This window comes from Lipophrys pholis, assembly GCF_963383615.2.
Source record: "Lipophrys pholis genome assembly, contig: SCAFFOLD_54, whole genome shotgun sequence".
NCBI classification, from domain to species: domain Eukaryota; kingdom Metazoa; phylum Chordata; class Actinopteri; order Blenniiformes; family Blenniidae; genus Lipophrys; species Lipophrys pholis.
The window spans coordinates 69,909-85,000 of record NW_028292140.1 but is presented as its reverse complement, the minus strand read 5'-3'; the positions used below and the strand labels follow the sequence as shown (position 1 = coordinate 85,000).

Here is a 15,092-nt window from a genome sequence, read left to right as displayed (position 1 = left end):
GTATGTAGAAGGGTATAGCAGTATGTAGAAGGGTATAGCAGTATGTAATAGGGTATAGTAGTATGTAGAAGGGTATAGCAGTATGTAATAGGGTATAGCAGTATGTAATAGGGTATAGCAGTATGTAGAAGGGTATAGCAGTATGTAGAAGGGTATAGCAGTATGTAGAAGGGTATAGCAGTATGTAATAGGGTATAGCAGTATGTAATAGGGTATAGCAGTATGTAGAAGGGTATAGCAGTATGTAATAGGGTATAGCAGTATGTAGAAGGGTATAGCAGTATGTAATAGGGTATAGCAGTATGTAGAAGGGTATAGCAGTATGTAATAGGGTATAGCAGTATGTAGAAGGGAATAGCAGTATGTAGAAGGGTATAGCAGTATGTAATAGGGTATAGCAGTATGTAGAAGGGTATAGCAGTATGTAATAGGGTATAGCAGTATGTAGAAGGGTATAGCAGTATGTAGAAGGGTATAGCAGTATGTAATAGGGTATAGCAGTATGTAGAAGGGTATAGCAGTATGTAGAAGGGTATAGCAGTATGTAATAGGGTATAGCAGTATGTAGAAGGGTATAGCAGTATGTAATAGGGTATAGCAGTATGTAATAGGGTATAGCAGTATGTAGAAGGGTATAGCAGTATGTAATAGGGTATAGCAGTATGTAGAAGGGTATAGCAGTATGTAATAGGGTATAGCAGTATGTAGAAGGGTATAGCAGTATGTAGAAGGGTATAGCAGTATGTAATAGGGTATAGCAGTATGTAGAAGGGTATAGCAGTATGTAATAGGGTATAGCAGTATGTAATAGGGTATAGCAGTATGTAATAGGGTATAGCAGTATGTAATAGGGTATAGCAGTATGTAGAAGGGTATAGCAGTATGTAATAGGGTATAGCAGTATGTAGAAGGGTATAGCAGTATGTAATAGGGTATAGCAGTATGTAGAAGGGTATAGCAGTATGTAGAAGGGTATAGCAGTATGTAATAGGGTATAGCAGTATGTAGAAGGGTATAGCAGTATGTAATAGGGTATAGCAGTATGTAATAGGGTATAGCAGTATGTAATAGGGTATAGCAGTATGTAATAGGGTATAGCAGTATGTAGAAGGGTATAGCAGTATGTAATAGGGTATAGCAGTATGTAGAAGGGTATAGCAGTATGTAGAAGGGTATAGCAGTATGTAATAGGGTATAGCAGTATGTAGAAGGGTATAGCAGTATGTAATAGGGTATAGCAGTATGTAGAAGGGAATAGCAGTATGTAGAAGGGTATAGCAGTATGTAATAGGGTATAGCAGTATGTAGAAGGGTATAGCAGTATGTAATAGGGTATAGCAGTATGTAGAAGGGTATAGCAGTATGTAGAAGGGTATAGCAGTATGTAATAGGGTATAGCAGTATGTAGAAGGGTATAGCAGTATGTAGAAGGGTATAGCAGTATGTAATAGGGTATAGCAGTATGTAGAAGGGTATAGCAGTATGTAATAGGGTATAGCAGTATGTAATAGGGTATAGCAGTATGTAGAAGGGTATAGCAGTATGTAATAGGGTATAGCAGTATGTAGAAGGGTATAGCAGTATGTAATAGGGTATAGCAGTATGTAGAAGGGTATAGCAGTATGTAGAAGGGTATAGCAGTATGTAATAGGGTATAGCAGTATGTAGAAGGGTATAGCAGTATGTAATAGGGTATAGCAGTATGTAATAGGGTATAGCAGTATGTAATAGGGTATAGCAGTATGTAATAGGGTATAGCAGTATGTAGAAGGGTATAGCAGTATGTAATAGGGTATAGCAGTATGTAGAAGGGTATAGCAGTATGTAATAGGGTATAGCAGTATGTAATAGGGTATAGCAGTATGTAGAAGGGTATAGCAGTATGTAATAGGGTATAGCAGTATGTAGAAGGGTATAGCAGTATGTAATAGGGTATAGCAGTATGTAGAAGGGTATAGCAGTATGTAGAAGGGTATAGCAGTATGTAATAGGGTATAGCAGTATGTAGAAGGGTATAGCAGTATGTAATAGGGTATAGCAGTATGTAATAGGGTATAGCAGTATGTAATAGGGTATAGCAGTATGTAATAGGGTATAGCAGTATGTAGAAGGGTATAGCAGTATGTAATAGGGTATAGCAGTATGTAGAAGGGTATAGCAGTATGTAATAGGGTATAGCAGTATGTAGAAGGGTATAGCAGTATGTAATAGGGTATAGCAGTATGTAGAAGGGTATAGCAGTATGTAATAGGGTATAGCAGTATGTAATAGGGTATAGCAGTATGTAATAGGGTATAGCAGTATGTAATAGGGTATAGCAGTATGTAGAAGGGTATAGCAGTATGTAATAGGGTATAGCAGTATGTAATAGGGTATAGCAGTATGTAATAGGGTATAGCAGTATGTAATAGGGTATAGCAGTATGTAGAAGGGTATAGCAGTATGTAATAGGGTATAGCAGTATGTAGAAGGGTATAGCAGTATGTAATAGGGTATAGCAGTATGTAATAGGGTATAGCAGTATGTAGAAGGGTATAGCAGTATGTAATAGGGTATAGCAGTATGTAATAGGGTATAGCAGTATGTAATAGGGTATAGCAGTATGTAATAGGGTATAGCAGTATGTAGAAGGGTATAGCAGTATGTAATAGGGTATAGCAGTATGTAATAGGGTATAGCAGTATGTGAAGGGAAACGCATGACAAGACGTCAAGCCTTCATTTGTTATCAAAGGAGGCTTTTCCACCAGAAAGAACCAGGTTCTAGTTCTGGTCCAGGGCCAGATTTAGCACCAGTTTTTTGTCTTTCATGTGTGTCCTGGCCTGTCTGCAGGTACGTCTCTCCCTCCCTCCCTCCCTCCCTCCCTCTCTCCCTTCCTTCCTCCCTCCCTCCCTCTCTCCCTTCCATCCTCCCTCCCTCCCTCCCTCCCTCTCTCCCTTCCTTCCTCCCTCCCTCCCTCTCTCCCTTCCTTCCTCCCTCCCTCTCTCCCTTCCTTCCTCCCTCCCTTCCTCCCTCCCTCCTCATGTGTGTCCTGGCCAGTCTGCAGGTACGTCTCTCCCTCCGTCCCTCCCTCCCTCCCTTCCTCCCTCCCTCCCTCCCTTCCTCCTCATGTGTGTCCTGGCCTGTCTGCAGGTACGTCTCTCCCTCCCTCCCTCCCTCCCTCCCCCCCCCCCCCCCCCCCCCACCTCCCTCTCTCCCTTCCTTCCTCCCTCCCTTCCTCCCTCCCTCCCTCCCTCCTCATGTGTGTCCTGGCCTGTCTGCAGGTACGTCTCTCCCTCCCTCCCTCCCTCCCTCCCCCCCCCACCTCCCTCTCTCCCTTCCTTCCTCCCTCCCTTCCTCCCTCCCTCCCTCCCTCCTCATGTGTGTCCTGGCCTGTCTGCAGGTACGTCTCTCCCTCCCTCCCTCCCTCCCCCCCCCACCTCCCTCTCTCCCTTCCTTCCTCCCTCCCTCCCTCCCTCCCTCCCTCCCTCCTCATGTGTGTCCTGGCCTGTCTGCAGGTACGTCTCTCCCTCCCTCCCCCCCCCCACCTCCCTTTCTCCCTTCCTTCCTCCCTCCCTTCCTCCCTCCCTCCCTCCCTCCTCATGTGTGTCCTGGCCTGTCTGCAGGTACGTCTCTCCCTCCCTCCCTCCCTCCCTCCCCCCCCCACCTCCCTCTCTCCCTTCCTTCCTCCCTCCCTTCCTCCCTCCCTCCCTCCCTCCTCATGTGTGTCCTGGCCTGTCTGCAGGTACGTCTCTCCCTCCCTCCCTCCCTTCTCATGTGTGTCCTGGCCAGTCTGCAGGTACGTCTCTCCCTCCCTCCCTCCCTCCCTCCCTCCCTCCCTCCTCATGTGTGTCCTGGCCTGTCTGCAGGTACGTCTCTCCCTCCCTCCCTCCCCCCCCCCCCCCCCCCCACCTCCCTCTCTCCCTTCCTTCCTCCCTCCCTTCCTCCCTCCCTCCCTCCCTCCTCATGTGTGTCCTGGCCTGTCTGCAGGTACGTCTCTCCCTCCCTCCCTCCCTCCCTCCCTCCCTCCTCATGTGTGTCCTGGCCTGTCTGCAGGTACGTCTCTCCCTCCCTCCCTCCCTCCCTCCCTCCCTCCCTCCCCCCCCCCCACCTCCCTCTCTCCCTTCCTTCCTCCCTCCCTTCCTCCCTCCCTCCCTCCCTCCTCATGTGTGTCCTGGCCAGTCTGCAGGTACGTCTCTCCCTCCCTCCCTCCCTCCCTCCCTCCCTCCCTTCCTCCCTCCCTCCCTCCCTCCTCATGTGTGTCCTGGCCTGTCTGCAGGTACGTCTCTCCCTCCCTCCCTCCCTCCCTCCCCCCCCCCCACCTCCCTCTCTCCCTTCCTTCCTCCCTCCCTTCCTCCCTCCCTCCCTCCCTCCTCATGTGTGTCCTGGCCTGTCTGCAGGTACGTCTCTCCCTCCCTCCCCCCCCCCACCTCCCTTTCTCCCTTCCTTCCTCCCTCCCTTCCTCCCTCCCTCCCTCCCTCCTCATGTGTGTCCTGGCCTGTCTGCAGGTACGTCTCTCCCTCCCTCCCTCCCTCCCTCCCCCCCCCACCTCCCTCTCTCCCTTCCTTCCTCCCTCCCTTCCTCCCTCCCTCCCTCCCTCCTCATGTGTGTCCTGGCCTGTCTGCAGGTACGTCTCTCCCTCCCTCCCTCCCCCCCACCTCCCTCTCTCCCTCCCTTCCTCCCTCCCTCCCTCCCTCCCTCCTCATGTGTGTCCTGGCCAGTCTGCAGGTACGTCTCTCCCTCCCTCCCTCCCTCCCTCCCTCCTCATGTGTGTCCTGGCCAGTCTGCAGGTACGTCTCTCCCTCCCTCCAGCCCTCCCCCCCACCTCCCTCCCTCCCTCCCCCCCACCTCCCTCTCTCCCTCCCTCCCTCCCCCCCACCTCCCTCTCTCCCTCCCTTCCTCCCTCCCTCCCTCCCTCCCTCCTCATGTGTGTCCTGGCCAGTCTGCAGGTACGTCTCTCCCTCCCTCCCTCCCTCCCTCCCTCCCTCCCTCCCTCCCTCCTCATGTGTGTCCTGGCCAGTCTGCAGGTACGTCTCTCCCTCCGTCCCTCCCTCCCTCCCCCCCTCCCCCCCCCACCTCCCTCCCTCCTCATGTGTGTCCTGGCCAGTCTGCAGGTACGTCTCTCCCTCCCTCCAGCCCTCCCCCCCACCTCCCTCCCTCCCTCCCCCCCACCTCCCTCTCTCCCTCCCTCCCTCCCTCCCTCCCTCCCTCCTCATGTGTGTCCTGGCCTGTCTGCAGGTACGTCTCTCCCTCCCTCCCTCCCTCCCTCCCCCCCCCCACCTCCCTCTCTCCCTTCCTTCCTCCCTCCCTTCCTCCCTCCCTCCCTCCCTCCTCATGTGTGTCCTGGCCAGTCTGCAGGTACGTCTCTCCCTCCGTCCCTCCCTCCCTTCCTCCCTCCCTCCCTCCCTCCCTCCCTCCCTTCCTCCTCATGTGTGTCCTGGCCAGTCTGCAGGTACGTCTCTCCCTCCCTCCCTCCTCATGTGTGTCCTGGCCAGTCTGCAGGTACGTCTCTCCCTCCCTCTCTCCCTCCCTCCCCCCCCCCCACCTTCCTCCCTCCCTCCCTCTCTCCCTCCCTCCCTCCCTCCCTCCCTCCCTCCCTCCTCATGTGTGTCCTGGCCTGTCTGCAGGTACGTCCATGATAAGAGCAGCGTAGCGACCACGGGGGACATCACTGTGTCTGTGTCCACGTCCTTCCTGCCGGAGCTTTCCTCCGTCCACCCGCCACACTTCTTCTTCACCTACCGCATCAGGTGCTCCTCTGCTGTGCTGTCAATCACTGATTCAGGCACTTTATGTCCTGTAAACCGAGTCCCTTCTTTTGGACTCTTTCAGTATCCATGACTTGCTGGTTTTGGTTCATAATGTCTTTCTAAACAACAGCATGTTTTATTTCTTTGGTTTGGTCACTTTTAAACAGCCAGTTTAGATATCCTCAGTAAATACTTGAGACTTCAGAACCAGCAGTAGTTTATTACTAACAGAAATCTACTTTACATTTTCAGGCATAAGAAATATTTTCCCAAGTCATAATTTAGTTTTGGAAAAAAAGAAAAGTTTTCTTTTCTTTGGAATTTTCAGTCTTTTTAAAATCAATACGTTATCGATCTTCATTACTTCAAGTAGTTCTAAAGACATATTTGCTGATGGCTGTGGTTTTAAAGCCCTTCTATGTATCTTAACGAGTGTATTGTCATGTGTGCAGGATAGAGATGTCGAGCTCCGCCTTGCCGGAGGCCGCCTGCCAGCTGGACAGCCGTTACTGGAAGATCACCACCTCTGACGGGAACGTGGAGGAGGTTCAGGGCCCCGGCGTCGTCGGTAGGCGTCGCATGACGAGCAGAGCTGTGATTGGCTAAGAGAGCCTCTCTGACTGTGTGTGTGGTGCAGGTGAGTTCCCTGTGATGACTCCTGGCAAAGTGCACGAGTACGCCAGCTGCACCACCTTCTCCACGCCGTGGGAGTACATGGAGGGACATTACACCTTCCACAGCCTGGGTGGGTTTGTGCTGCACAGCTCTGCTCTCGGTGAGGCTGAGCTCTGACATGTGTTTGTCCTGCAGCCAATAAGGAAGAAGTCTTCCAGGTGGCCATCCCACGCTTCCACATGGTGTGTCCGCCCTTCAGGGAGCCGCCGGCTCCAACGGTAACTCGTGTCCTCTCTCACAGGCTCTGCTTTCATTCCAAACAGTTTCATTTTCACACATGGAAAAATGGCATGATTGCATTTCTCCTGTTCAGTTGGCGAGCTTCCAACTTTATGGTTCTCATTCAACACAGGAAGTCGGCCTCATAGTATGTTCTTAGTATGCAGCTTTAACACACAACCAAACATCAGAAAATAGATCACTATTACCACCATACACTGGTGAACAAGCAACATTAGAATCAGAAAAGGTTCCCCTGAAATGGCTTTAGTTTTAAAGCATTACCCTTTTCTCTTAGAAGTACAAAACCCAATTCTTCATTTCATTTATTTTTCTTGGAATTGTTTTTTCCTCATATATTTTCTGATTTTGCTCAGAATCATCCACTCCGAAAATATATTAATAAATATTTGTAAATATTTTAAAAAAAACCAACAAAGAAAGTTCTTGTAAAATGTGAACTGAGTCTCCCAGTGTGTGAAACAGCCCCTGAGCCAAGCCCCTGAAATCCACCGGGATGGAGTCCGACTCACTGCGGCTCCTGTTGATCTTTAGTAAAGATATTTGTTCCTGAAGGAAGGTGAAGCCCTGCATACCCCTCACCCTTCCTGCTGTTATCACCCTTTTCTCTGTGGTTTCACTGACGACTGAGCGAGCACTAATGTGGTTGAATGTTATGATCGATGTCCAAAACCGTGTCAGGATCTGACATGTGGCAGGTAAGTTAAATAACTAACATTTTATGGTGATTGCTTCTTGATATTGGCCAAATGTTCCACTAATACATGCTCAATATACAGAAAAAACAACAAAAATGGCTTGGACCACTAAAATACTTCAGTGAGTTACACTGCACATAAGTACTCCATGAGTGGATAATGTTTGTTTATTGTAACTTTTCAACCATACTCCATATTTGTGGTTATATTTCTCCGCGGATCATTGCTGGATGACTCCAGTACTGATAATTACTGCTATCATCACTCTAAATGGACTTCTCAAGTCCACTGCATCACCAATACAGGTGATATTTACTATAGTACCGAGTACATGTATATTGTTGTGGTGGTTCACATAACCACATTTTTAGTTTTGTATGAAGAACTATAATATCTGGCTTATATTTTGTGTATATTCATCAAATATGTTAATTTGCCAAGGGGATATTGGAAAACAAACCTTTGAGTTCAGAAGCCAGTTACTGTATTTTAGTAAATATTACAAGAACCAGGAAGCACATGGGAAGCTCCAAATCTTTTACCTTATTTACTGCATCTGAGTACATCATTATCATACTTTCATTTCAACAATCATACCAAATAAATATCCCAATTTTACTGTTCTCGTGATCATGAAACAGTTTGTATAGAATATATATATTCTTATCATTTCTAGTAGTGAATTTGATAAACGTATTCAGTTAATACACTAAAAGTAACATCATGCATGAAAATCTGTTTTCAGAAATCCCAAACATCACCTGCTCAGACAGTTTCTTTATTGATATTGTCATGTTGTCTAGACATGGAAATACAGATCTGCATTGTGCACCATCAGTGTTTGGGCTGAGACTAATATGTGTATTCAAATAGTTTTATTTACTCATCACATACTCATTACATTTGGAATGTTCTAACCATGAAGTAACTGCTTGTAACTTGACATACAATACCAAATTACTCATACATGACATACAAAGTACACCAGTGAGAAATCACCAAACTTCCAGTAGTCAGGGTAGCATGACAACAATCACCAGAGAAGTACTATCTTACTATCTCAACCTTGTCAATAGCTTCAAAACTAATCAGCAGGAAATTCCCTTCAGGGGGGAATAGAACAAAACCCCATTATGATGCTTGTCAAACGGAACATCAAGATGAAAATAATCATGTCATATCCTGGAACTACAGAACATCTGCAGTCATCTCTTTGGGCTCTGTACGTTCTCCAGGTACTCAGTGGCTCAGAAGCCATACTTCATGGACAGATGGCTCCTCCTCAGATATTAGCTGATTATCACATGTAGAAACCCTTGTTCTGCAGGCCCAGCTTGGTGGCTGGTAAGTCCTCCTGAGAGGCTGGGTGTCCAGCTTGGTGGCTGGTAAGTCCTCCTGAGGTGCTGGGTGCCCAGCTTGGTGGCTGGTAAGTCCTCCTGAGAGGCTGGGTGTCCAGCTTGGTGGCTGGTAAGTCCTCCTGAGAGGCTGGGTGTCCAGCTTGGTGGCTGGAAAGTCCTCCTGAGATGCTGGGTGTCCAGCTTGGTGGCTGGTAAGTCCTCCTGAGAGGCTGGGTGTCCAGCTTGGTGGCTGGTAAGTCCTCCTGAGGTGCTGGGTGTCCAGCTTGGTGGCTGGTAAGTCCTCCTGAGATGCTGGGTGTCCAGCTTGGTGGCTGGTAAGTCCTCCTGAGAGGCTGGGTGTCCAGCTTGGTGGCTGGTAAGTCCTCCTGAGGTGCTGGGTGCCCAGCTTGGTGGCTGGTAAGTCCTCCTGAGAGGCTGGGTGTCCAGCTTGGTGGCTGGTAAGTCCTCCTGAGAGGCTGGGTGTCCAGCTTGGTGGCTGGAAAGTCCTCCTGAGATGCTGGGTGTCCAGCTTGGTGGCTGGTAAGTCCTCCTGAGAGGCTGGGTGTCCAGCTTGGTGGCTGGTAAGTCCTCCTGAGGTGCTGGGTGTCCAGCTTGGTGGCTGGTAAGTCCTCCTGAGATGCTGGGTGTCCAGCTTGGTGGCTGGTAAGTCCTCCTGAGAGGCTGGGTGTCCAGCTTGGTGGCTGGTAAGTCCTCCTGAGGTGCTGGGTGCCCAGCTTGGTGGCTGGTAAGTCCTCCTGAGAGGCTGGGTGTCCAGCTTGGTGGCTGGTAAGTCCTCCTGAGGTGCTGGGTGTCCAGCTTGGTGGCTGGTAAGTCCTCCTGAGATGCTGGGTGTCCAGCTTGGTGGCTGGTAAGTCCTCCTGAGGTGCTGGGTGTCCAGCTTGGTGGCTGGTAAGTCCTCCTGAGAGGCTGGGTGTCCAGCTTGGTGGCTGGTAAGTCCTCCTGAGAGGCTGGGTGTCCAGCTTGGTGGCTGGAAAGTCCTCCTGAGATGCTGGGTGTCCAGCTTGGTGGCTGGTAAGTCCTCCTGAGAGGCTGGGTGTCCAGCTTGGTGGCTGGTAAGTCCTCCTGAGAGGCTGGGTGTCCAGCTTGGTGGCTGGTAAGTCCTCCTGAGGTGCTGGGTGTCCAGCTTGGTGGCTGGTAAGTCCTCCTGAGAGGCTGGGTGTCCAGCTTGGTGGCTGGTAAGTCCTCCTGAGGTGCTGGGTGTCCAGCTTGGTGGCTGGTAAGTCCTCCTGAGGTGCTGGGTGTCCAGCTTGGTGGCTGGTAAGTCCTCCTGAGGTGCTGGGTGTCCAGCTTGGTGGCTGATAAGTCCTCCTGAGGTGCTGGGTGTCCAGCTTGGTGGCTGGTAAGTCCTCCTGAGGTGCTGGGTGTCCAGCTTGGTGGCTGGTAAGTCCTCCTGAGGTGCTGGGTGTCCATCCACCCAGTCTACAGCCACATTCAACTACCCACCCTGTTTCTCCACTTTCACTCCCTTTCCCACTGGGCTTGGCATTTTGGGGTGACATAGCAAGCTTTGTTTCCAGATGGCAGCTTGGTAGTCCCCCCCCCCCCCCCCCCCTTCAGGTTTACAGAAACAGTCATTGTATGGAGGCGATTGAAGGCTCTCCGTCTCTTCTCTCTTCACACAGAACACATGCTCTCTGAGATTGTTCAGTATGTTTGCACATCCTCTCCAGCTTACCCATCAGCTCCTCGGCCCCATCCCACTCTCCTCCGAGCTCCACCTCTGGTTCCTCCTTGGTATACCTTAAGAGGTTTGATCGCTCCAAGCTTTCCTCTACCAGCAGATGTGCTGACCGTATGTCTGAGCATGCTCCCCAATCACGTCTTGGCAAACATCTGTGCCCAACTTTTGACATGGAAATGACTCTTGCATTCCTTTGAGCCATATTTCTGAAAGAGTATTGCTGCAGTTTGACCCTGAAATGCCGAGTCAAAGTGGCTTTATTTGTCACTTCAGATACACATTTTCACATATGGAGAAACAAAATAGTTTCCCCCCTCACACATCATTTTGAAATAAAACAGAAATGACACAGGCTAAAGTATACATGCTAAATGTAACAAAGCTGAAAATTGGAGACATAACTGTGAATAAAATACACCCAATAGAGGTGAAAACAGTGCAGCTGTCAGTGCAGCCTAGTCACTTCGAGTCCCACAGTCCTATACCACTATTCAGTCCAGTTTAGTGTTGAGTCGGGGAGACGCTTTCACTTGTCTGGACTCGTGAGAGGATGATACCCTTGTCTGGCCAGGTTCTCTGCTCTCTCCTTGTTTCAGGATGTTTCTCGTATTATTCTTTGTTGGCTCATCCCTATTGACAAATAGCGGCGTCTCAGCAACCACTCAATAGGATCGTCATAGGCTGTTCTACATCAAGGCAATCATATTGGGATTTCCTGGTACCTGGGACGGATACGCACACCTTTTCCCTCCAGAACTAGTGTGGCACCCGTCCTCTGGGGAGCACCTGCTGCTAGCAGGGCGCTGGGGCAGGAGGAGGTGACGGAGGGATCCAGAGTCGCTCTCCAGACTAGGGATGGGAATTGATAAGATCTTTCCGATCCCGATTCCATTTTCGATTCTGTTTAACGATTCAATTCTTTATCGAGTCTCTTATCGATTTATTTATTTTTTTTAATTATTCTTATTCTTATTTTTAACACGGAGAATTAACAGGTAGATTACTCGGGGTGGGAATTGATAAGATTTGATCAATTCTTCTAACAATTCCTGAGTATTGTTTTGAGGGGAAAAAAGTAGTTTTGTAGTTTTCTGCACCAAAAGGAACAATTACATTTTTTCCAAAGATGAAACTTGAATTATAATTTTTCCTTTAAAAAAGAACAGTCTAATGTGTATTTGCCTTCTTTGCCCCCTGGAATTGACACTTTTTCAAATGTTGCACTGTTGACAAGGGAACCCTCTCTGGGACATTGGACACCTGATGAAGACATCAGAGCTGCTAATGACTGATGTCCTGCAGGAAGGAACAGGAAACCCACAGCCTCTCCATGGGAACTCTCTAACTCTGGAGCCTCACTGTAGCCTCTCTGGTGGTTTTGGAGCTTTTTTCTGCAGATGTAACAAATTGAATCTTCCCCTATAATTAGCCAAGACTTTCCTCCATTGGAGTCCTCCAGGGGTCACCAGGTCCCATGGTAATTGTCCATGAGGATGGGAAAGCACGGTCATTGGAGATCTCTTACCGGTGCCATCATAACGATGTAATGAAATAAGGCTGTGAACTTGGAGAAGCTCAGATCTACCACTCATTTTCACCTGTTTCTTCCACAGTCTGCTGAAAGTTTTTAGCTTGTTCATTTCTAATGGATCACGGAACCATTTGATTGTCAGGTTGGCCTCAAGTCTCAGCTTTGAAATGTGTGTAGCACTGTACAGCAACGTCCTCCACATTCATCACCTCAGGTGAGACATCCTTGGGGTCTTTCCTAGCTGATGATGTTCTAATCAGATGGGTTGTGATCAGTTGTTCAACAGAAGACACTACATCCTCCTCATTCTCATTCAAGATTCCCAACAATGGTGCCTTCATTAGCAGGATAGCCTGAGGACGTTTTTGAGTGGCCATTGGTTGCTGTAAAGGCTTCAGTTATTTACCTAACCCGAACCAAGAGATCAGGAAACGGACATATTTGTGATCTCGAAAACATTTTTATTGTTTCTGTATATTGAGCATATTTTTGTGGAACATTTGGCCAATATCAAGAAACAATCATCAGAAAGATGTCTATTTGACTCGCCTTATTCTTTAGCATGTCACATGTAAAAGATTTCCACTGTATTCGACAGAGATCATAACATTCAACCACTTTGTTTTTTCACATTTTCCAGTGAAACTGCAGAGAAAAACGACATTCAGGGTGATAACATCAAAAGGTGGAGGGAATGCAGAGCTTCACACTTTGCTCATGTCTCAGGACAAATATGGAGCTAAAAGTCACTGAGCTACAATTAGCCTTCCTCCATATGAGTGATACCGACCGCCCCACTATGCTCATGGCCTAAAAGTTTCCTGAACCTGGATTGTCCTTGAATGGAGCCTTGAACTAGCAGCTTTTTGTTTCTTGCTTTTGCTCTTTGCTGCAGAAAACATTGACGGCACATCTGGACCATGACGATGGCGACGACGGTGGCGACTGCTGTGACGGAGACGGAGGCAGTGACAACGACTTTGGCAGTGTGCGGGGAATTAACATGGCTGGTCTGGAAGGGGCGTGGTGCCCACGCCACATATGACGTCTGTCCGGGAGCAAGGTGTTGTGGGATTTGAACCAGAGCCACACCAGGACAAAACTTCCAGCTCACAGGACCTGACGAGACATTTTCAGAGACTTGAAAGTTGTGTTCCGATGAACAATGGACATGGGAGAAGAGTGAGATAAAAATAAAGAAATGCTTTTGTTTGACTTTATTGCTGATCTTTTCTTTAATGTGCAAAGTGTCAGACTTTTGGAAGAAAACCAGAGCAGCAGTGATAAACCTATTCCCACTTTCCCCCACTAGGTGGTACAGTAGTAACTCTACTGTCTATCCCTTTTTCTCTTCTTCCCCCTTGTCCTGTTCAGCAGCTTGGTTCAAACAATATGATGTGATCTAGAACCTTCTGGGGTCAGAACAGTTTTTGTTCTTGAACAGGAAGAGACCTGGAGTCTCCTCCTGCTGCCTTCATTAGAAGTTGGTATGGCTGCTGGACACGACTGGGGGGGAACGCTCAAAGAGAGAGAGAAGACAAGATTGAGGGGAGAGAGAGAGAGAGAGAGGGGGGTGGGGGGAGGGGGGATGGGTGGGAGACAACATACAATACCCTTGTCAGTGCTACATATATTATTTGCAGTTATCACACTGATCCAAATACTTTCCAACTGTTAATCGATGAAACCAGCCTGAGCAGCTCTATCTAGACAGTAACATGATTTCCTAGATTAACCAGCCTGAGCAGCTCTATCTAGACAGTAACATGAATATCTAGATTAACCAGCCTGAGCAGCTCTATCTAGACAGTAACATGATTTCCTAGATTAACCAGCCTGAGCAGCTCTATCTAGACAGTAACATGAATATCTAGATTAACCAGCCTGAGCAGCTCTATCTAGACAGTAACATGATTTCCTAGATTAACCAGCCTGAGCAGCTCTATCTAGACAGTAACATGATTTCCTAGATTAACCAGCCTGAGCAGCTCTATCTAGACAGTAACATGAATATCTAGATTAACCAGCCTGAGCAGCTCTATCTAGACAGTAACATGATTTCCTAGATTAAACCAGCCTGAGCAGCTCTATCTAGACAGTAACATGATTTCCTAGATTAACCAGCCTGAGCAGCTCTATCTAGACAGTAACATGAATATCTAGATTAACCAGCCTGAGCAGCTCTATCTAGACAGTAACATGATTTCCTAGATTAAACCAGCCTGAGCAGCTCTATCTAGACAGTAACATGATTTCCTAGATTAACCAGCCTGAGCAGCTCTATCTAGACAGTAACATGATGTTCTAGATTAAACCAGCCTGAGCAGCTCTATCTAGACAGTAACATGATTTCCTAGATTAACCAGCCTGAGCAGCTCTATCTAGACAGTAACATGATGTTCTAGATTAAACCAGCCTGAGCAGCTCTATCTAGACAGTAACATGATTTCCTAGATTAAACCAGCCTGAGCAGCTCTATCTAGACAGTAACATGATTTCCTAGATTAACCAGCCTGAGCAGCTCTATCTAGACAGTAACATGATTTTCAAACAGGAACACAAATTAACAAGCGACAACAAAAGAAGAACATGATTTTGATAGTTGAACAAATGCAGGCAGAAAACAAGCAACATCAGCAACACATCTCATGAGGTGTGTGTGGGTGTGGGTGGGTGGGTGGGGTTGGAACTGTTGTGGGGGGGCCTGTAGCTACACCCCGTGGCCCGAGGCCATCCGGCCCGGACACCGCTACCCTGGCATGTCGGCAGCCCCCCAGACCCGGGGAGTCCCCAGTGAACCACCCCAGAGAGTCACGCCCCCGCCCAGAAAGCACCAGAGGTACCCTAGGCACCACCCACTGTTGTCTATTGTAGAGTGACGTAAGGTGAGGTAAGGGAGGGAGGGTTGTGAGGGAGGGGGGTCCTCCCATCGCCCGGACCCGGGCAGGAAGCCCCCACCCCACCCAACGGCCGGACAGTAGTCTAAGACCCGCAGGGCCCAGTACAAACCTGGCTGGAAGCCAGCGGTTAGGGAATCCCCACACCCCCCCACACACATTTAAAAAGTTTGTGCTCACAGATTTGTGTACTAATTACCTTTAAGAAAATTGTACTAATTAGTAAACTTCTTTTGCCCATTAATTCCTTATTTGTTAAGATATCTGAATAGTTTTGGTATGA

At 48.4% G+C, this 15,092-nt stretch overlaps 1 protein-coding gene across 4 annotated transcripts in view; it reads left to right on the top strand.

The window, feature by feature from the left end:
- fbxo3 (F-box protein 3) overlaps positions 1-13,132 on the top strand; it is a 19,415-nt gene extending 6,283 nt beyond the window's left edge. For 2 of the 4 annotated variants that reach the window (XM_080493814.1, XM_080493815.1), the window contains exons 8-11: positions 6,182-6,297; positions 6,367-6,474; positions 6,540-6,622; positions 12,808-13,131. In XM_080493814.1, the coding sequence (XP_080349940.1) occupies positions 6,182-6,297; positions 6,367-6,474; positions 6,540-6,622; positions 12,808-12,957 (457 nt within the window). In that variant the 3' untranslated portion in view covers positions 12,958-13,131. Of the gene's footprint in view, positions 1-5,606; positions 5,730-6,181; positions 6,298-6,366; positions 6,475-6,539; positions 6,623-12,807 lie in introns of all 4 variants that reach the window. The other 2 variants (XM_080493813.1, XM_080493812.1) reach the window with 2 other exon arrangements.
- Positions 13,133-15,092: the final 1,960 nt, after the last annotated feature.